Consider the following 24,488-nt stretch of genomic DNA (forward strand, 5'->3'; position numbering starts at 1 on the left):
AAGCGAATTCCTACCGCTTAGCACAATTTGCGCCACCCTTCACACCATTTGAAATACACCTCGTAAAGACCTCTAGATGTCAGACATGAGCATTTCTGTACAAATGTTTTATTTCTACTTTTGATACAATTTTTCGTCGCCATAAAAGACTCGACAGAATATAAAAGGAAAAACGATCGAATAATGTCACCGTCATAGATATATATCATGCAAGTGCACTGTGACGTAATACATCGTATGACGTAGTTTTCATTGTAAGAAGATAACAATCCAAATTTTAAATTAATTCATTGTTACATCATGAGGGAGATCACTATTTAATAACATCGTAACAAGAATAGCTACATAAGAATAATAATAAAACAGTCGTCCAGTCTCAAATCAACTCGGAATAGGATAGGATTTTTATATATTATCCTGTGGGAGAGGAAAGCCTATAAAGCGGCTTAATCATACAGATAATCCCGCCCACATTACTCATAGATCTACATGTAAATTACTGAACTTGAATGATGAATCGGGCATTAGGTCAATTTACATTCGGTTCGAAAATCGGAAAGCACGAAAAAAATATCTGAAAACTTGAAACGCGAATCCTAGATTTGAAGTATTACAATCGAATAGAAGTGTTTATATCATTTTTAGCCTAGAATATTTCAGAACCAAAATTTTGTACCGATTTTAGATTTGAGCCCGAACCATTAAAGCCAGCTCCGAATTTAATTTTCAGTCTCACAACTATAGATGAGAGAAGCAAATCAAGCATACCTCATAGGGCCGGGGTGTGCAACCTGTAATACTTGTGACACGCGGTATTTGCGCAAGCTAGCCTTTAAGGCATTGTAATGTCATAGGATAGGCATAGATAATAAATTGGACTCAGTTATAGGCTTTGCAACTACTCGAACGTACCATTGAATCGGATTGAAAACACAATTCACGGGCAGCGCATCATTCAAAATTCGTACTTCTCTGCGGTTCACAAAATTTTTCCTCGAGGGCCGCATTTGGCCCACAGGCCTCAGGTTGCATACCCGCATTATAGGGTATGAGCAGGGTTGGCCAACTATTTTAAGTTTTGAAATTGTGAGATGGGATTTGGTAATTCTGACCTGCCAGCTATTTCAGATGCATGGACTTGGATCAAATACAAATAGGTTGAATTGATATGGAACGACTTACAAGGCGAAATAAATTGAATAAAAAAAAAACATGAAAAATGCAACAAAAAAATACAGAAATGTGAGTTTTATACTGGGGATAGGAAAGCTGATAAAAGGGCTTGATTATACGAACACAAGATTTTGGGATTGAGTAAATTTGAAAAGCTGTTATGTGCCAACATGGAAAATGCAACAATAAAACGAAAACGAAATGAGAATTCATGTATACACTGGGGAAAAGGGAACGATAAGAGGGCTTGATCATACAAGTCCCAAGAGGCAAGAGCCCCAAGATTTCGGGACTAAGTTAAATTAAAAAACATTCGGCCCAGCTGAAATGTACCAACACGAAAAATGCAACGAAAATGAAATGATAGTTCATGTATATACTGGGAAAAGGAGAATTGATAAAATGGCTTCATTAGCCCCAGTCACGATTATAAATGAAAGAGTGGTAAAACAGGGATACGACCTAGCTTAAATGCACTAATTGGAGCATTAACTAAATAAGAATGCAATCGCAAGACGGACAGTTAAGACAAGGGTTCTAGTTTGATGAATACATTGGTAAAATCTTAAACTAGAATACTTCAGTTTTAGATAAAAGCGTTAGACAAATAGATTCATAAGAAGCGTGAATTCATAGTCTATTCTGGGTTAGGATAGGTATTTAGGCAAATGGTCTGAGTAAGCATATGAAGAGTGATTCTTGATGTTCTGCGTTAGGATAGATAAAAACTTTGGGCAAATGGTTTGAGTAAGCGTATGATGTGGGATTCATGATATGGTCTGAGTTAGGATAGTTATCAAATTTCAGGCAAATTTTTCGAGGATTCCTATGAAGTGTAGGTTATGCGAAGGTATGGTCTGTGCCAAGATAGGTATGAAGCTGTATGCAACGGAATTCATAGCACGACCAAAAACACTATCCCATAATGTAATAAAAAAAAAGGCAAACTAGCAATAAGAAGACTAATAAATTTATTCAGAACGACATTCTAAACATGAAATCCAACAGAAACCAGATCACTTTGAAAATAAACAACCCAATGAATCGAGAAAAATTAACTGCTGAATTTGAAAAATACTTCGACAATTCTAAAGTTATCTCACCACCCAACAGTGACTAAGTTAGTGTTGTTTCATCTAATTGGGAAACCATGTAAAACAATATCGATATGTAAACTTTATTTAGTGCATTTCAAACTCTGCCATTAGTGGGAATCATTGAGGATTGACCAATCAGAAATATTTTATTTTAACATATTAAAAAGTCTCACTGATAATTTATGTCCAATTTAAGTAGGAAAACTCCGGTACCATGGAGATAATGTAAATAGTTTTAGGGTTTTTTGAAGTTATTTTTAAGAAATAGAATTTAGTTGACTATCCATAGCTTGACTGCAATCACAGGAATTGACTTGATTTATAATTTTTTATCGATACAGTTTCATGTCCAAGACAGATTATTTACTGGGTTGGCAGGATAATATTAACCTGGTTAAAAAGGCACAGGATGCTGTCGGTTTATTTCTTTGCCAAAAGCACATGCAATTCTTTTCAGTTAATTAATTTTCAGGTTAAATTTCAACTATACATGCAGTTAAGCCCAAAAGAGATTCAATGACTGGGTAGTAGTTTGATTCGCAGAATAATATTAACCTGATTAAAATGCACAAAATGCTGCCAATTTGACTATTTTTTCTGCATACAAAAAAATTCACCCAAAATATTTCAAACACAAATGAAAACTCAACTTTGATTGGAAATGAACAATTCATGATGAAGGGTGTTTAAAATATACACATATTACTTGATTAAAACAATTTAAATGATTCCGAATGGAAATTCTTCACAACGAGACCTAAAATTGTGCATATCGCTTTTTTAAATATCGATTAAAAATGAAATATCAAAATCTTTCTTTTCATTTTGTCCAATTTCCACCAAACTTACGATTTTCGGGATTAAAGCATAACTCTAACTGCCCCATCAGGCATATTGCGACCAGAGGAGCGTACAGAGTTCTGATTGGTTCATTCAAATTTTCATGCATGTTGATTGGTCGGTTCAAATTTTTCATGAATGTTGATTGGTCAGTTGGAGTCATGTGATATTGATAGGTCGGTGAGTGGGTTGGCATGCAAAACAAAAAATGAAAACACATTAACTCAAAGAGAAAAAAATAAATTGTGAGAATTTGAAAAAATGTGAGAGAACATGCATGAAAATATTTGATCATATTTAAATGAAAAAACATGCTGAATGTAAAAATAACCAGTCAATGTGCTGTAATACTTATTCAAAAGCTTACAAATCAAAAAGGTAATTAATGCTCTCCTATATCTTTTATGACATTGTTTCATTCCAATATTTTATGGTAAAAATTGAGCCCAGTGGTACAAGGAATTAAAGCTTTTAAGTCTTTTTGACTGTCGAATCGAAAGTGACCCAACTTTACATCAAAGTTTCTGGGACTTAGATTTGACGACGTCTTACAACTTCTACTGCAAACCGCATTGGAGTATACCAAAAAAAAAATGCTGTTATTTCTTTGAATTTATACAGGACAGGATCCCCATACTTTTACTTTGTAATGAATAACCATTCATGCATATTTTTAAAACAAAAATAAAAACGTTTTAGGACATAATTTTGTGATCAAAATATAAAATAACCTTCCAAATGCTTGCAAAACAAAACTTGTGAACAGAAACATGCAGAAACAAAAAATGACTTTGGCATGCCAACCCATATGACCTTCTCACCCCTATTTGACCTTGGATTTGATATTATAACGATACAGCATCAGCTGGATGAGAGAAAACTCAAATTTCTAAAAAATTGTGTTAGGCCTTATATTCATAAAATCCAATTTTCAATACAGACAAGTAATAACTGTCTAATTTAAACTCTTCCAATATCCGGCGAAAATAGAATTTTTATGAAATGGCACCAATTCATTAAAGATCCCATGAATTTAATCGTGAACTGTTTCCACCAAGAAAATTACGAGATAAGTAAAATGACTTGTATTCAGAAGAACAAAATTCCCAAATGAAAGGCAGATGTCCGTCAAAAATCGATCAAAAATTGAGAAACACTGATTATTCAAAAGATACCATGAATTGAATATTTTGGTATATTTCTGAGTGAAGAATAGAACCGTAACAACTGTTTTGTTACATTCATTTTGAAAATCAGATAAAGTAAGAAGCTCTAAGAAAACATTAATTCATTTACTATTAAAGTGTTTTTTTAAGAAAAAGGTTGAGATTTGAAAAAAAATTCCAACTCCTAAATAAACTTGGTTTTCTGTCTCGTTGATTCATTTCACAAAATCAGCAAAAAGACAATTCATAGTGTAAAAGCCTTAATTTGTAAAAGGAACCTGATGTAATGAATTTTGAAACATTTTATCTCATTAAAAACTCATGAAAATCGCCCACTCAGTCCCTACGGTATTACATACATGTATTGACACAAGAGGCTCGCCCTAAACCAAACAAAAAATATTCGAGCTAATGTTTAACGAGCGTGAATAAAGAACATTTTGGAAATTGAACGGCTATAAAATGATTCAGACGTTTTCTAAAAGCAATGGTTACGTCTGGGTTTGATGTTTGAATATCACTCAGACCTAATACTTAAATTTCTATTCATTGAATGTTAAAATGAATAAAGTATATTTGTTGTATCAATTTTTTGGTGGATTTAGGGTTACCACATTTTAAAATATTTGTCCAAGGTGTTTTATGGTAATTTGTGTTGCCGGGAATTTACATTTTCTATGGTTGAAATTGTTTCTTGAATTGTCACTATCTTCATGGGATGATTTTAGCATAGAAAAATTTATTTTTGAGAAAAATTTTGTATAAATTCATTAGGTCATTGATAGAAAGATATATGCAAAGAAGACTTATTTTAGATATTTAAATGTTTATCACTCGTTACATATCTCATTTCCAATAGATCTAAAACTATACTTAAAGATTTGACATAGCCTAAATGTAATCGAGCATAAATATACAGCGTTACCCCAAAATAGAACCTATAAACTTTTTACTTACTTTTACAAAAATGGGAAAAATTTATTCAACACCTATATTGTGTATGATTGTACCCAAAAGTTGCAGAAATCTAGGACGATTTGCACAAAAGTTATTATCTCTCTAGATTCTATAATATGTTTCAAATGACATGGGTTCCGTTTTTTTTTATTGAGTCACCTGTATATTCCCTCAACCTTTCAGGCTACGACTTCATTCATACACTTCTGCTAAATATACGGTGAATCACAATTGTTACATTCAGATGTCAATGCTTACTATTGATACTTAAAAACCATTACGGAAAAATTCGATGTGAAAAAATTAGCTGTGACGTATTTTACGGTAGATTGAAATTAACATTGCATCTATTTTATGAATTAACTATAAACTTATATACCGAAGAATTAGAGGCATTCTTTGGATAGGCTCACAAGCTCAAACAATGCATAGCGAACAACAACATAAAACAGACAAAAGGGTGAATAATGTACCATAGCGTGGCGACAAATAGTATTTATAAAGGTAAGGGTGACACGGATTATTATTCCCTGACAGAGGTAACAATATAGAGTTCTTTCTTTCAATTTAAAGGGGGGGGGGGGGGTGAACTCTCCGAAAAATAAAGAATTAAAGAGTTAATACCAAGCACATGAACAACTGATAGATTTTTTTGGGGGGTAGATACACTCAACTTCACTACATTACTATTGACTTCAATTCATAGTATATCGTTCTAATCACAAAAAGAAAAGATAAAATTACAAAAAAAAAATTAGCATGTTGAGTATGGTTTATATGAAAAGTGAAAATAATAGGTGGTGATCTCTAAAAATTGTGAATAAAATGACTATTAAAGATTCTTAAATAATTTATTTCAACTCAACATTTCACAAATAAACAGATCACCCCGATGTGATACTGATGAAGTTCTGTCCTGCAAGGAATAACTTATTGTAAACGGTGAGGGCAGAAGCTCAAAGATATGCTTTTCCAAGATTTCAATCCCATTATAACTAAATATCTCCCTTTCTCTTGAATTGAATCTGTTTTAGTTTTTTTAACCATACAGTTTCAAGTAATAATCTAATCTAATTGTTCAAATTTTGCAGTTTTACAACAAGAAATTTCTGGACACAAGAAATCAAATAATTTGAATATAAACATATCTATGACATAATAATAGCAATTAATAGGCTCAGAAAATATAGTTAGAATACGAAAATAATGTTGATAACACGGGCCCTAGTGGCATAAAATACAGTCAATAAATGTTTAAAATGGACATTTTAATTCATTGTAGTCATTAGTGATTGGTTTCTCAAGGTCAAACTGACCATGCAAGGTCAAATGTCCCACAAAAATGACCTTCTAACTTTCCTTATAATCAAAATAATTTTCTCAAAGTCATTTGGAGAAGTCCCCTTTCCAGGGCGAATGACTTTTCAAGGTCAAAATGACAATCCAAGGTTAATAAACCATTTTCAAAAAAATGACCTTGCAAAGTCAAAATGACCGTTCAAGGTCAAAATAACTATTTAAGATCAAAAAGAACATTGCATGAAAATGAGTTTCTTTCGAATTCAAAACGACTTCGGACAAATGACCTTGCAAGGTTACCAATGCATGAAAAATGTGTCTTTTCAAGATCAAAAAGACTGACCATTCAAGGTCAAAAGAATCTTTGGACAAATGACCTTGCAAGGTCAAAATGATCCGTTGCAGAAATAGTCTTTTCGAGGTCAAAGTGACATTTTGAGTTCAAGAACTGACTCAAGGTCGTAGAAATACATTTGAAGGTTAAAAATTTGTCGTGAAAAGTTTCTTCTGATTTAAATCATCATCGAGGCTTCTTGCTGTTGACGATAAAATTTGCAGAAAAAAAAGAGTTGTTTATTAATGGAAATTTATTTTATAAACGTTTTAACTATGATAAAAACAATTTATGCTGCAATCCAGTCCACCCATTCACCCTAGGGCAGGGTTCCCAAACTGGGGTATGTACCCCCCGAAGTACATTTCGACTTTTTCATGAGGTACATTACACTAAGTATAAGGATATTCATGATACAAATTTGATATTGGATTGGATTACGCAACGCATGGAATTCAATATATAGGGTCTCCACAAAGTCTCTTTACAATTTTAATTTTTTATGAGGTCAGTTCTCAATATATCTCAACCAGGATTGGTGTTTTTAAATCAGTAATTGTTTAAGTGTTTTTACTCCATTTAACACATCTGTGAGGTCCAAAACAGTATTTGATATCAATAAATTCACTTTGCAATTAAAAAAAAATTTAGGACTTTATGGACAACCTGTATACACAATAGTTGGAATTTGAAAATGCAGAAAATAAATAGTGTTTAGTTTCCATACTTCACTGCTCAGAAGGTATATGAAGTTTTTTTTGGGCGCTTCAGAAGTTTGTGTACCAATATGGAGGTAACTAATTTTGGTCGCCTACTTTACATAAAGATGTGTAAAGGGACTGAAACCTATGGACAGGGGGTATAATCACTTGGCTAACACAGACAGTCCCTGAACTCTTAAAGAACTAATACAAGGAAAATATGAATAAAATTATGGTCATCTCAAACCAGGTACACATACTACGGAAGTTCCTTTTTTGGCATAACATGAGATTTCAATTTCCTCAAATAAAATTAGAAACTTGTATCTAAAATTTGAACATTCATTGTAAATAACTTAATAACAATGTTAATAATGATTTGAAGACCTGAACTCCTTAGCAGTCACATCCTTTCAACCCCAATACCCCCCAGTAGAAGCTTTAACAGCCTACAACTATAGTAAACACCAGGTCTACCTTCACAGGTCACATGTTTTATTTTGCCCAATCAAAGCAATCATCACAAGGGCAAGGGGTACACAAGTAATCTGTCCGATAAATAAAAAGTTTGGGACACCCTGACCTAGGGTGGAATGAATGCCGAAACAGAAAATACTCCTTACAAAAATACCTGCTCACAAGTGAACCTTTTCCTGAGTTGCATATAATTTTCATTTTAATGGCATTTTGTTAAATTATCAAACGTTAGATTTTAATTTTAATTGATGTATTAATTAATAGAAACAATGATACGAGGAGAATTTTCACCAAGATTTTTTCAGACAATAAAATTATTCGAGACACACCTTATTAGAAGTACCGTTGCTCCATTCGCTTGGTTCTTTTGTGACGAGAGGTCCCGCTCCGTCGAGCATGATGTCATTAGCGCCATCATCTGGTGCGCTGCAAAATTGGAAGAAAGTTAGAAAATTTATACATCGCATTATTGTGCTGGTCAAAGTCATGGGCAATATTTTTGGATGTCTATTGATCAGAGTGAGAAACCTGAAACCTATCGGTAAGTATGTTGATAGGTATTTGTCAGTCTGTATCTGTTTGTTTGTCTGTTAGATGCATGCGATATCTCACGAAAGCGAGATTGAATCTGCTCCAGATTTTGCATGTGCATTCATCTTATCTCGAACCAGAAACCTATTGATTTTGGGCGAATTATGTCGTATAATTAGCGAGTTATTAATTAATTAGTGAAGGTACACAAGGTGTCACTATGGAGTAAGAGCGCGACCCCACCGACCCCATGACCTGTTTGCGACCCTACTTATTTATCATCCCGACCCAACTTGGGGTCGCGACCCCTGGTTTGGGAACCCCTGGACTAGACAGTGTTTTTTTCCTCAACTTTTTTTGTTTCATGGCCTGCTCCCAGAGGCTTTTATCCCTCATGGTCACCTGTTTATCATTCCAACCGATGGTATTTATAGTGGTATTTTGATTGATGGATTCCAAATCCCATCATGTTCAAACAATTCATGCTCAAAAAAGTGAAAATACCCTGCGAAATACCTAATCGAGCAATGAATTACGAAAAAACGGGGAGTAAAGTGAAAAATAAAACCAGATTTGCGTATAGCATTGCAGCCATCCTCCACCTGCTCTGTAGTCCACAGTTGGGAAACGCTAGACTAGCGTATAAAATAAGCTAAAATTTTTGAGTTCGGAAATTTCTTCACATGCCAAATTTTTTTCAGCCAGATGCTGGAGTTTGGAGTCAATGATTTTGTTGTCAAATTGAACTCAACTCACAAACTCCGCCTTTTAATCAATAAAGTGAAAGTGGTGAATTTCACAAAAACACTATTTCCACCGATTTGAGCGCACTTCGAAGGAATATAGTAAAACTGCATTAAAAACAGTAACAGTAATTTATTTCTTTATTAGTACCTAGTAGTTTCGCAGAACAGGGATCAAAATTGTGACTAAATTGGTCACGATGGCGAACTCAGCCGTACTTTGGCGACCCCCGTCCATAAATTTGTCTCCCAACTGGCAAACAGGCATCTGTCCTATCTTAACAAGAGAACAGGCATCGTGCCAGTCTAGAAAGCATGGCATTTTCGTTAACCATTCAATATCGTTAAATGGCGGCCTCATTTTTCGATTGTCAAGTTTACAGCAAAATTGTTAATTTTACCACAGGCTAATTTTTTTTGACCAGGGGCAAAAAAAGTTTGAGAAACATGGCTTAGAAAATTGCTTTTATAAAACTAAGTATGGAAAGAAACAAGGCAATGATTTTTATATTTTAAGGAGTAAAGTTTCTAAGTTAAGTTCATAATTTTCCCACCAGTGCAAGGTTATAGTGGTTCCATAATATCACTATTTACCAAACATGGTAGGTATATAACTCATATAAATGATACATAGATTATATATGGCCACACCATGCTAATGATAAGGCAATCAAAAATTTCTGACCTACATTACTATAGTACAACCTTAAGGAATTGAATGTTCCTATTGAAAAACTTTGTTCCATCCCGAAAGTTAATCAAAATTTTTGGGTTAAGAAACACAATTATAGCAACTTTTATGTCATAAAGAATATGTTTGAGTCGGTACAATATTGCAAATTGAAACTGAATTAAAACCTTCAATATAAAAGTAACGTTTTGTTTCCATTGGGAACGCTGAAATTCTATCATACCTCTTATTACCCAACAAAAGATAATGGAGATTATATTATGAAGTTTGAATAGAAAATAGTCATGCTTGAACGATTAAGAAAAGGGGCATTGGCTTGTTATTCAAACCTAGTATCACAAAGCTGGTACACCCCATATCGGAAACAAAAGGCCAATTTGTGGGCATACTACATTATTTCAGTGTTCGGTTCAATTGTAATGATAGCCAAACCAAATACATTTTTCTAAAATGATTTTTCAAGAATTAATAATTTTGATAAAAAAATTTGAAAAATGTTAAATCTCAACATAAAATTACAGTAGCCATTGAGAAGACAACGATCATTATGACCTCACTATAGCCTGAGGTTATTGATCACTAAATCAATTCATGACTTAATAATAGGTTGTCATTGTCGTTTATGAAGTAACAAATCTTTTAATTTTCACCATGTCACTTTCTAAATCTTTCAAATTGCAGTTTATCTAAATATTTTATTGCTATAAGTACGAGATTAAAGACAACGTCCATATATGATTAGTAGAGCTATTTATTTTGTTTGTTAATAACTGCCAAGTTTTCTAAAGTGAATGGAATACTCGAATACGATTTAATACAAGAAAACTTGTTCAAAGCAAGGCCACACGCTAAAAAGCAAAAATTGATCTCTGTGAAAAATTACAGCTGGCCGGCCTGAATTGACAATAACTTCTCAAAATGGCAATTTTCAAAGGAAACTATTCTAAAACATTCCTAAACTTCAAAAATAGCCAAAAAGCCATAATCAAGTCAAATGGGATATTCCAATACATTTAAAATTAGTGAAGATTCTGAAAAGGTATTTGTATTTTCAAATCATACCATGCTAAATTACTAAAACAAATTGATACTTCATACGAGCAAAGTTACTCAAAAATTATCCTAGAATCGTGGCTTACTGCAACTGTCTGGACCTCATATGCTGGATTATGGAGAAAACATGGAATTTCATTCACTTTCGAGGTCTCATGGACATGCATGGTTTCCATTATTAACTTGAATTCTAGAAATACCATTTCAAACTAATACTAAAGTTGAGAATTTATAATACAGGGTGTCCAAAGATTTTCCCGATTTTATAGTTAAAACTAACACAATTAAAAATTTCGCCCGATTTATATAGTAATAAAACAATGAGAATATCAGTCGGAGACCAAAGACTTTTCGATCGAAAGTTAGAGGATCCCAAAAACAGCGCACTTACTCCATAGTGACACCGTTTGTCCCATCACTAATTATTTAATAACTCGCTAATTATACGACATAATTCATCCAAAATCAATAGGCTTCTGGTCCGAGCTATGGTGAATGCACATGCAAAATTTGGAGCAGATTCAACTTCGCTTTCATGAAATATCGCGTGCATCTAACAGACAGACAGACAGACAATACCTATCAACATACTTACCGATCTTAAGATCGACAAGTAACAACAGTAAGTTTAAATAAATTTTATTGTATGATAAATGAGAACTTATTAATAATAAGAACTTATAAATTAGATATTATGATAAATTAGAACTTATGCAAAATTAGGGGATACGATACACACGATAGATTAGGATAAGGATATATTGCTTCATATGCAGAAAAAAAGTAATGCATTTTATTTAAGTTCAGATATTCACGTTCTCCATTAGTCGTGCAACAGCATGATATAGTACTTTGTTCTAATCAATCATAAGATTGACATTTCGAAATATATTTTTCCAAAAGCAGAGATTACGAAACATCAATGGAGATCGATCAATTGTTAAATATCTTGTGCAGCAGGCCGTGAACACATGTAATAATTACCTCTTAATAATACAGAACTAAATTCATATTTCAAATTTTTAAATATGTTCATCTGTACTGAAATCATGATATCAATATTTACTTCTTAAGACTTAAAACAAATTGTAGCTTCACTTTAAGCAACGAATAGTGATAATTTGTTAACAAATATAATTCAATAGAAACATCTCTTTTGTGTTGAATTGAACAGTACTGGCATATCTAGCACGCAGTAGGTTCTTTAATGGCATACAGGGCAGCACTTCCACTATAATAAAACGAAACTTTTGTACCACCAAGATTAATATTTGTTTATAATAACTTTACAATCATAATAACGATCACAAGAATTGAGAGAGGAATATCAATGCCGGTATTAACACCACCTCTGGGCATAACATTTTAACTATTTTGACATCATAGGGGACACATCACAGGTTGAAAATCCATTTTGTTAGCATTCGTTTGTTGACTTCAATTATAAAACATGGTGCATGAAATGTGAAAACGTGTTCAAATGCATTTTTATAAAAGAGCATGGGGCCATAAAAGGGTGCTCCCGAAGTATGCGAACCAAGATGGCGGACATCGGAACGTAACATGGGTAACAGGTTAGGGTTAGGCGATAATTTCTTTCCAATTTTCCATATTTTAGTCCTATTATCAGTTCCAAGACTAGCCAAGAGCCTCCCGTAGTATTTATACCTAAAATTATGGCCTAACCATAACCTAGTACACATATTACATTCCGATGTCCGCCATCTTGGTTCGCATACTTCGGGAGCCCCCATAAAAGTTTAGAGTCTTTGCAAGCATGAAAGTTTGAGAACCACTGTTTAATGTTCTTAACTACAGGCTTCAGTGGTCAATGTTTATATTAAGAAGTGAAAGCGTCAGCGCGCTGGTATTTCAACCAATGACTTATTAAGTGCTTTCTCCCTACTTGAGGGAACTTAAACACTTAGATAACAGAAACTAAGCTATGATAGCAAAAGGCCATAGAGTGTCCAATCGGTGAAGGTAAATAGGAGAAGGTTAATTACATTCTAGAATAATATTTTCATTGAATATAGTCTTCATTGGGTCTTTTTTTAGAGAAATTTGAACAAGTTGTTCCAAATTAAATCCTTGATGTAAAGTATATGAAGCACAGATAGCCAAGTCGAGACAAACCCAATCTTTTCACCCTTGCATTTTTGGAATTTTATCCATGTACCTTGACTCTACAAATATTATGATCTTTGTCTTCATACAGTTATTGTCAATAAATGAAGGCAAATCATGTCACACTGTGAAACTACCTAATATCTTTATGAATTATAGGCCAGTGACAGCTTGACAACTTTAACACGTTCAGGCATATAAACGTGGATCAAGTGAGTGGGAAAATGTACAATAGAATGCTAATGTTCCACAATAAAGCTGTCTAATTATGACACAGTTTGACAGCCTAAACAACTTAACAACAAAGTGTAGCTCTTAATAAAATAAAAAAATAGCATTTACATATTTATCCCAGGGGAGACGAAAGTCCATAACACGGCTAAATCGACTGCAGTAATTTGTTTTCAGAAGCATGGACTTGATGGTGGAGGAAGCAGGTTACGTAAACCACCCTACGACGGCAAGGAGTCCAGTAATCCTCTCGCACATACCTATTCCCACATGAAATTCAAACCCGCGAATCCACGCAGGGTAACCAGAGGTGCGGTGGTGAGCGTATTCCTAACATTCTCAATGCAATCTTGCAATGTCTAACTGATGAGATGACCAAGCAACTTTTTTTAAAGCAAACTCAGAAGTATGACCCACTGAATGGGACAGGTTTATATAAATTATAGATATTTGTTTCAACCCACAAGAACCATTATCAGTGATGTAAACATAACAAAAGAACATGATATAAAATAAAACCAGTTGCGAACACTCGGCGAGATATCCTGTCATAGACAAATTTATGCTGTATTACAGCATAAATGTAGCAATGTCTTACCAAACAAATTTTTTTCTTGACAACTCACTGAATGACCAGGCCTATATAGATTATAGAAATTTGTTTTAACAGCGCAGAAACCGTTGTGATGTGATGAAATAAAAAAAAAATAACACAATAACAATAGAATGGGTTGCGAAAGACTCAACGAGATATCCTGTCTGCGACAACTTATTGCTGTATTACAACATATATATAGCGGAGAATAACTCAATATGAAATATTAATTAAAAAATGCACTGGAATAACATAGATTTGAGAGAAAAACAGACCGCTGTATTTATAAGAATTACTGAGTCAAAGCCTTGTTCTGAGCAAACACAAAAATAAAACAAATTAAAACATCAACTTACTCTTCTTCATCGTGATCTTTCTCATCAAACCAACCTAAAAATAAAAATAAATCAAGTCAAAAAAACTGAAAGACATTTTTTCTGTTCAAGCATTTAATGGTAAGCAATAGTCACAGAGCACAATGTTTTATGTTCTGTACCAAATGCTGTTTTATAATTATTGACAGACTTGCCATTATTCACATTTTGTTTTCCGATTAGTAATAAGTTTATATTAGTTAGTAATGAGTTGTTGATAGTTTAGCAAGATGTGAGCTTTCTTGCGTTATTAGAACATCACAACATATTTTCTCTATGGCTAATGAGTAATGATTGATAAAAAGGTGCTCCCGAAGTATGCGAACCAAGATGGCGGACATCGGAACGTAACATGGGTAACAGGTTAGGGTTAGGCGATAATTTTTTTCCAATTTTCCCTATTTTAGTCCTATTATCAGTTCGAAGACTAGCCAAGAGCCTCCCTTAGTATTTATACCTAACATTATGGCCTAACCCTAACCTAGTACACATATTACATTCCGATGTCCGCCATCTTGGTTCGCATACTTCGGGAGCCCCGATAAAACTACCACTTGAACATCAGAATTTTACAATGAGGAAATGGGATTAGCTTGGTATCAGGAAATGCCAACAATGGTACATGTTGGAGTTACTTCATTTTTAACCCAAATCTAACTACAATTCGATGAAGCATGTTGGGTCAAAATAAACTTATGTTGAGTATAGGAAGTAAATTCTGGCTGTCATGCTCCCCTGATTTTTCAAATTAGTCTAGTCTTAATTTTTTCCCACATTTCTCACAAGAATCAATAGAGCATGACCAGCCAGAACAATTTATTGTAAACTATAGGAACTCAATGCTGACACTGACAGTTATGCTCTATTTATTTTGAAATGGGTTGAAAAAAGTGAAAATAATATGGTAGCCTTAGTAGCCTTGGAACTTCAATGGAAGACCGTAACTGAGCTCAGAAATGAGTTGCTTCACTTCTGACTGCCTGTAATTTTATAAATTTACTCAGAAATGAGTCTTCTCCGCTTCTGAGTGAGTGTACTTGATCTTGCTTTCAGCAACTTATCATTTAAAAGACTAGTCTGACTGTAATCTATTATGTTTCAACCAACACTATAAATCGGTGTTTCACACACTGCATCCTGTGAGCCAATTACGGCCCGCGTAACGATTTAACATGGCCAAACGAACTTGAGTAAAATAGTTTAACACTTAATCTTTTTTTTTCTTTTTGCGTTCTAGTTATCACCAATTTTTATGTATTTATCACAGTTTTAGCATGTGTATATTCGTAACAATTCAATTATACAGGTATTTTATTTATATGTATCGGTATCGCTCTCGCATCGTATCCTCCTCCCATATCTTTCAGCTTCTTATTTAGGTCCGCGGTCAATCAATTTTGGGAAAAGCTATAAATCAAACTCAATCGACTGTATAAATTCGAAGATCAACCCTTCATCCCCCTCAAATAAACAAAAACATATCAGACTCACCATCACAGTATCCTTTCTTCCATGTCCACCACACGAGGACACCAATGAGCAGAAGAGCGAAGATGACGGCGAAGACAATTCCAACAATTGCACCAATGTCTTGTTCCTCTGTAATTAAAAAAAACAATTTTTAATATTTGTCAAAAAATCCTGGTTTACTCAGAAGGAACATTCGTAAATTTAGTTAATCTGATTGTTAATGATTTTTTTACCATGCCGAAAATATACATTAGAACTACTAATTGCAATTATTTATGAAAACAGAAAAGAGTTTTGTAAATTCAAAAAAAAAAAACGTTTGTAGGTCAAGGCTATACCCAGCAGGCCGCATTCATGTTGAAATTTCAACTCCCAGTTTCACTGTGCCATAATAAGAGTGAGAATATAATTGATATCAAACTTTAAACAATAATTTACAGAAAGAGATATTTGCAGAATTTTTGCAAATTGAAGTTAAATTTGCCAAACAAAACAGTTTCAGAAATCGAAAGAAGTATTTTTATGTTTTTTTCATTTTCGACCATTATATGCTTCTATTAATAATTTTTTAAATGAAAATTTCAGAAAATATTCTTAGAAACAAGACTTTACTAAATCAAATCGATTCAATTTGGACATCCCTATCCAACATTCACCTAAGTAGTAAAAAACATTTTTTGTTCTCTCAGCGATTATCAAAAGTTCATGGTGAGGTCACAGACAATATTGATTTTGCATTCGTTGCTACGTTTGATCAATCACAGCATGGATAACAATGTATAAAACATGTTCAAAATAAGTTTCAAAAATGAGCATGTTTAGCAGGAATTAGGGATAGCAAAAATTAAATTCACTATTCCAAATACATTTTGAAGTATTTCGAAATATGAAATATCGATTACTGAAGGAGTACTAGGGTTAGGGATATTGTGTATTAAACTGCAAGTCCTTCCACCTTGTTTACTCTCTATTTTAGATCCAGCTTACAAATATAACTATCACTTTGGGTAGTGTGAGATTACGGTACATATTTGTCTTTCTTCAATGCTGGAGGATCCATATGCGTAAATGCAAGAATACTAGCAAGAATAAAAAATGGCTAATCCATGTGAATCCTTGCTCAAGACAAATCGCTCTAATCCTCGTCAAGCATTATGCCATTTCTCCTATCTCGTCTCAAACATGCTTTGTGTTTTTTCTATTCAACTGATTGGAGTATTTGGTTGTATTAAGATGTCCCTAACAGTTAGACATTAATTAAGTTAAACGTGTTATGCTTCATTTGTGAACATTGAATTTATACAAAAACACTCAAGTTGGTGATCTGTAAAAAATCTGCTCATCAGACTTCCCAACAATTATGACAATTGATACCATTTGTATCCCATGTAGGAAATGCAAGAACATTCCAAGAATATGTGAATATAATTTACATATTCGACAAATGTACCTAAGAATAAAGATTTAAATATTTTACTTACTTGTTGTAATCTCAGCTGCATTGCATTTTTCACTTCCAACTGCATTTTTTGCTTCACATTGGTAAGTTCCCGCATCACCGGCTTTGACAGACTAAAAAAAATATGATAAGAATTTTGTTTAAAAAAAGCGTGGCTGTCTTGTTCAGAGTGAAAAATTCCACACAAAAAAATGGTGTCTTAAAACAAAGTTCCACCAATTCCAGACTTGATAGACTAAAAAATATGTACGAGGAATTCTGTTAATAAGAAATGTGGCTGATTATACAGAAGAGGAGAAACACGAAAAAGTGCACAAACTATCTCAACATAAGTTATGGGAATTACAAGTCTTGTCAGGCTATGAAACAATATTAAAAATGTATTTTCATATTGAACAGAGCTTTTAACTAAACTGAAAACCTAAATCTATGAACACTCTAAAAATCACCATACAAAACATGGCAATGGATACCATTGGAAAAACACAAAGCCATAAATGCCTTTTTACATTCTAGATATCCCCATTGTAAAATAGAAAACAAACTTTCAAATGACATGTAAAATGAAGTTTGGCTAATGGCTACCCATACAGAACTTGAAAAAAGTGTATCTTTTAGAAATTACGGAGATGGATAGTTGCTTTTTATTTAGAAAATCTATCTTTTCTGTATTGAAAATGCAATTTACATGAAATCCATATAGTTTAAAGAATACTATAAATATAAATAATTCTGATAAATCCACTTGAAATTATAGAGAAGTGATTGCCGGAATATTACAGCTTGCATATAATAGCCTATAGTACATTTGCATTAGTGTAAAACAAGACTTCTGAATGACTTAATTAGTAACTTACCGAAAACGTCAAAATTCCAGTCTCTGAACTGTAGGTGAAACTAGAGTTAGAAAAACGTGGGTCATTCCCTGGTGCAAGCGGCATAGGGATACCGTTCTTATACCAGGTGTAGACTGGGGCAGGTACAGCTGTAACAAAAACAAATATTGCCCAGATGAAGTCATAAAACTTGTAGTTCTATAGATCCTAACGCAGGGTTTCCCAAACTGTGGTCGCAACGATATGAAAAGAGTCTGATCAATATTTTATGATTGATTTCAATCGAAGAGCAAGTGCATATTTCTGGTTGAGTGTTGCGGACGAATATCCATTGCTGTCAGAAAAGGCAATTAAAATTTTATCATCATCCATCACATTAATGTCGTTTGTGTTGTAAATGAAACATTATCCTTCCTCGTTGGTTAGACATAGAGAATAATATGGCATAGGATGGCGTGCCGCACACCCCTGCAATAAAATATAATTACTGACCTTGTGCGACCTGTTCTCTGCAATGAAACGACGCCTGATGTCCAACTGTGATCTTGAGATCGCTTGGGAAACCGCAGGATATTTGAGGATGAGGTGGAACTGTGAATAAAAGGATGGATTAATAATTTGGTAAGATTAAGAAGATGTTTCCTAACTAAGAGAGGAATTCTATTCTAGTGATCTATCAGTAGCATTGAGAATTTCTTAGCGCTCCAGAAGTATGTGTACCAAAATGGGGGTAACTAATTTTGTTTGCCTACTTCACATCAAGTTGTGTGAAGAGACTGAACCCTATGGGCAGGGGGTATATTCACTTGGCTAACATGGACAGTCCTCGAACTCGTAAAAGAACTAAAATATGGAAAATTGAAATAAAATTATGGCCTAACTCTAACCTGGTACACATACTACGAGAGTTCTTGACATTAATACATCAGTGGATTCTTGTACAATTCATTGTTCAAAGCAAAATAAGTCTCAAATAAACATCAAATATGAAAAAATTGAACTTACCATAAACAGTAAAGTTATACATTCCTGAACCGACTGACGGGTTGTCTCCTGGGATAACCACTCGGCATGTGTAGAAGCCTGTGGAAATCAAGTTTAAAATTACGTGTTTGGCCATGCAAATCAGGATTGCCATTTAGGGTTTTGCACTGGCTTTTTCTGCGAATATACGCATTAAAATAAAAAAAAATTTAAAATATAAATCACAATATTTGGAATCTGAAACTTATCTTAAAATTACCTTATCAAATATTCTTTCGAAACAAGATCTTTAATGATGATAGAATATGGGCGATTATATTATCGAGAAAAGAGATTCATCGATTGATCAAGTTATACAGGGTGTCCATAAAGTCCCTTTACAATTTCAATTTTTTTATGAAGTCAGTACTCAATACATCTTAACCAAGTTTGTTGTTTATTAATCAGTAATTGTTCAAGTATTTTTACTTCACTCAATACATCTGTGAGGGCCAAAACAATACATGGTATCAATAAACTACCTCAGCAATTTCAAAAAATTTCAAAACTTCATGGACACCATGTATCTTGTTTATTCTGAAGATGTTATTTAGAAACGAAAGCTTATTCTTAGTATAATATTGAAGAAGATTTTCAAACACATTACCTGTATCTGCCGAAACAAGATCTTTAATGACGATAGAATATGGGTTCTCCAGTGTGAATCTGTCTGCGAGTCCATCAACAATCTTATTTTGGTAATATATATGCGTTCCAGCGGAGTTAGGAACCGTAGAATACAACCATTCGAGACTGAAAAATCAAACAATAAATAGGGGTTAAATGGGTAGCATAAGTGAAAACCTTTGTAGAATGTGTAGCCAAATATAAATTGTGGAAATTATTAGTGCTGTTGATAAATGCGATCAATAAAAACACTACAGATTCGGGGCTCCAGAAGTGTGTGTACCAGTATGGAGGTAACTAATTTTGTTCGCCTACTTTACAACAAGTTGTGTAAAGGGACTGAAACCCATAGGCAGGGGATATATTCACTTGGCTAACACGGACAGTCCCCTTCTCGTGAAAGAACTAAAAAAAGGAAAATCAGAATAAATAATAAAAAATGGCCTAACCCCAACCTGGTAAACAATCGTACTCTGGGACTTGGGAGTACCAAAGATTTTGTAAACAATATAAACTTTATTACGAAGGAATGAGAAAATTTGAACGCAGTCGAAAAGCCTAAGCAAACTCAACAATTAGTTTTCTATTAGGCTTTTTTACCGGTTATAAAAGTTGAAACATTCAAAGTTCTGCTTTTAGTTTATGATTTCAAAAGGAATTCCGTGCATGATAGAAATTAACTATTCTTCTAGAAGATTACATTAAGTTCCAGAAATGCACAGAACAGCGAGAAGAAATTATATTCAATGTATCGAATTTTTGATTTTAGAGGTTTGAATTCAACGATTACTCAGCATTAGAAAAAGTGACAAAATTCAATTACTGAATTTGCTAGACTACTTTATTTTTCAAACTGAAACTGAAACTGAAATAGTCAAATACTAGAACAACTATTTCATAAGCTGTAACAAGCATAGATTTTTCTCTCGCGACAAAACAATTTTAAATTTGTTTAATATAAGGGATGTCATGTACGAGAGGATTTGCTGGACTCCTCGCCGTCGTAATGTGGTTCACGTAACCACTCCTCCACCATCAAGTTCATGCTCCCGAAAACTAATAGTAATCCCATACCCGACATGGAATGGTAACCGAACAAGAGGCCGTGGTTCGCCATATGATATAGTCGTCTTATCGTTTTTTCTCTCTCCTGGATATTTATGTAACTCCCATCCTATTGTAAATAATGCTCACCTTGGTTCCCCACTCTGCACAGAAGCAGTTGCACTACATTTCAATAAAACTGATTGGCCACGTACTTCCGTTTTAATTGCAGTTCCTGTTTGTCCATTTTCCAAACTCACTCTGACTCCAAAAGTAGCTAAATACAATTTGATAAATATTTTTCACCAAGAGAAAAATACAAAAATAATTAGACCAGATTAGTGGTTTTCATACAGTGGGGCTCGCGTAGACAATTTTTGGGGGGCGTGAAGCTAATCAAAAATAAAAATACTTGTTAGATTTGATCTTGCCGCCTTTTATTGGATATCTACATTTCCTTACTGTTTAGATATTGTGATTCCATTCACGTATTTCCATGTGTTTTTCTAATAAAACGAACTTTCGCCTTACTATCTATCTGTTATTTGTAGCTTATTGTTAGCTAGTTATTTTGGAGGTGGGGCGCGAGACTTGACAAATTCTAAAAAGATGGCTTAGAAAAGTTTGAGAACCATTAGTCTAGAACTGGGGTTCCCAAGCTTTTTTCAGGACGACCCCAAAGACAACTTTCAAGTGTCCAGTGCGACCCCAGGTCAATATATATATTTTTTTCATGAAACTTCACAGCTTCTTTCCCTGGACTTTTGAGTTTGGTCATGTGGTGGTATGAAGTAAAATAAGCTAAAACCGAACAGTGATGTCATAATAAGCACGTACATTTTCTATAGCTTAAGCATAGAGCGATGCCTATGGGCCTGTTTTACAGTAAGCCATGGTACAAACTGCTAAATTTAACATGGTTTGTCAAATCTTAGATGATTTGTACATCCATCCTCTACCATACCTCAGCGACCCCACGAACTGTTTGCGACCCTACCTACTTATCACTCCGACCCAATTTGGGGTTGCGACCCCTAGTTTGGGAACCCCTGGCCTAGATTAACGTTTTCTCAAACTGTGTTCAGCGGAACACTGCTGTTCCGCGAGTTTCTTTAGAATGTTCCGCAGAAAAGGGATCGAAATTGCAACTAATTAGGTCGTCATGGCAATCTCAGTCGTACTTTGGCAACTCGGGTTCGTAAATTTGTCTCCCAACTGGCAAACAGGTCTTGCTATCCGACCAGGTGAACATGTCTCTTGTCAGTCTGAAAAGCATGGCGTTTTCGGTAGAACCATATTCGCTGTTAGAATGTGTGTGCCATATACAAGAAGGTAGCGAATCACGATATTTGAATATTAAATTTGAATTGAACACCATTGACTGTAATAGATGCGTGCGCCGTGTTACGATTTGTGGAAACGGCGTATATGCGAATTTTTATAAATTCACTATTTTGAAGCTATTATTAGGGAGTCGGCTTATCCGTGTGATAGGCGTATAGTCGAGAAAATACGGTATATCAGCTTGCATTATTTTATATAATTACACCATTCAAAGAAATTCTGAGTCAATTCAAACACCCAAATATGGGTACTCCTGAAGTATGTGAACCATGATGGCGGACTCGAAACGTAGTATGTGTACCAGGAGGGGGTTAGGCCATAATTTTATTCTAATTTTCCTTATTTTAGTGCTATTACGAGTTCAGAGACTAGCCAAGTGGCTCCTGTAGTATTTGTAACTGAAATTATGGCGTAAGCCTAACCTGGTACACATACTACGTTTCGTCGTCCGCCATCTTGGTTACATAGTTCGGGAATACCAAAATATGTTTAGTCATCCATGTCGAAATAGACCGTTTCCTTATACCTTTATGCCAGTGGATACAAATATACTGACTGAATGGAAAACATAGAAAGAATCAGCCCAGCCAAATTCAGTGATGCAAGCCTTCTAAACAACTGATAATAATAAATTTATGTGATTAGATATTTTAAATATATATGGTAACTATTTATATTAGGGTTTAGGGCAGTAGTTCCACCCCTTTATTGACTTGTAGCCCCATCCCAGGGGATTTTAGGACCCATGGGCCCCCTGTGATGGTATTGATAGTATTACTTTTGATTGTCTGATTCTAAATCCCATTATGTTCAAACAATTCATGTTGAACAGGGTGTTGTGAAGTAACCTTATCAAGCAATAAAGCTAGGAAGAACAGGGAGAATTTATGTGTAAATGAAATAGCACAATCAGTTGCGCCTAGCATGGGGCCCCTCTCCAACAGCTCTGTGTGCCCCCTTGGTATGGGCCCCCGTTATTGAATAACATTGAAAGATTAGAAGATGACGCGAGTATAGGAAGAACAATTGAATTTAAGCGCTGAAATTAATGTAAAAGCAGAAGGGGAAAAATGTGTTGCAGCATTCACGGCCGCACGAAAAAAGTGCTGGAAGGTCCTAAATTTCCGCACCCCATGATCTAGGTATCACTGTGTTTAATCTTTAATGCAAATACACAAGATGAGCGTAAACTAAAGAATATCCTAGAATAGGGGTGGCCAACCCCTGGCACGCGTGCTGAACTTGGCACGCGAGCCCATTTATTCGGCACGCGAGCGAGCTTTCAGAAACAAAAACATTTTTTTCAGATAAAAAGTTTTAAGACTCTGAATTATCTGTTGAAACTCTGCGTCCGTTTAATCACTTTTGTTTGTTAACAATCCGTTATTTATTCAAATTCTTTTTGTCCATTCATGACATATGGCTTCAAAGAAATATATTATGACGTCACAACTGAGTGAGCTCTCGACAATTTGGGTCGGCACTCGTAAGAATTTTGTCATTGAATTTGGTCGATTTTGGCACGCGAGCCGGAAAAGGTTGCCCACCCCTGTCCTAGATATTAGAACATTGGGTGTCGCTGCTTGATGACCAGCTTGGGTTCCCCGCGGCTTCCCTTCCTCAGTATAATGTGTATTCAATATTATTTATTCGTCTTAATTTTGCATGTTAACTTTTTTTACTGGATGGAAAAAATAAACTTGACTATGATTATGACTAAATTTATCTGATTTAGAATGTATTAAAATTTTAATAATCATTAACTAGAACCGTACCTTGTATTAGTAAAGCCGTTGAAATTATCCTAAGTAGTAATCCCATTATTGTCTTTGAATAAATCCACACAGATTAATAAATCCAAAACAGTTCCCACACAGAATAAATCCAAGTTGCATTCCTAATAATCTGTCTTAGAAGTCGCACTTAATTGAGCGTAAAAGCTGATAAACTCTGTTGAAATAAAAATTAGACTCGTCAAGTTATAGGCTTTATAGGGTTTTGCTTTTTCGAGGGGTACATTAGATTGGGCATAAGAATTAATCATTCAATAACTTATAATATAATAATATAACAACTTAATGCCTTATAATATTTTCAGTGGTGTTCCCTCTAAGAAAACTAGTTCTCCCGTAGTATGTGTACCAGGTTAGGGTTAGGCCATAATTTTATTCCGATTTTCATTATTTTAGTTCTCTTACGAGTCAGGGACTGGCTGTGTTAGCTAAGTAAATAATCCCCCCCGCCCATAAGTTTCAGTCCCTTTACACAACTTTCACCCTGAGCAAATGTTTGTTTT

The 24,488-nt window shown here is 34.4% G+C and overlaps 1 protein-coding gene across 2 annotated transcripts; it reads right to left on the reverse strand.

Annotated features, from left to right (window-relative positions):
* Positions 1 to 79: 79 nt before the first annotated feature.
* Positions 80 to 24,139, reverse strand: LOC120325618 (junctional adhesion molecule C-like). 2 transcript variants are annotated; one of them, XM_039391677.2, is made up of 11 exons: positions 23,968 to 24,139; positions 20,999 to 21,125; positions 19,785 to 19,930; positions 19,160 to 19,237; positions 18,647 to 18,745; positions 18,176 to 18,303; positions 17,341 to 17,431; positions 15,881 to 15,988; positions 14,372 to 14,405; positions 8,374 to 8,470; positions 80 to 3,190 (listed from the first exon to the last, which is right to left on the reverse strand). In XM_039391677.2, the coding sequence occupies exons 1-11, from the start codon at positions 24,011 to 24,013 to the stop codon at positions 3,131 to 3,133; spliced, it is 1,014 nt and encodes a 337-aa protein (XP_039247611.2). In that variant the 5' UTR covers positions 24,014 to 24,139; the 3' UTR covers positions 80 to 3,130. The 2 variants fall into 2 exon arrangements, with proteins under 2 accessions (XP_039247611.2, XP_039247612.2); XM_039391678.2 differs by having other exon boundaries at positions 80 to 7,068.
* Between the last annotated feature and the right edge of the window lie 349 nt (positions 24,140 to 24,488).

This window comes from Styela clava, chromosome 4 (assembly GCF_964204865.1).
Source record: "Styela clava chromosome 4, kaStyClav1.hap1.2, whole genome shotgun sequence".
Classification (NCBI taxonomy): domain Eukaryota; kingdom Metazoa; phylum Chordata; class Ascidiacea; order Stolidobranchia; family Styelidae; genus Styela; species Styela clava.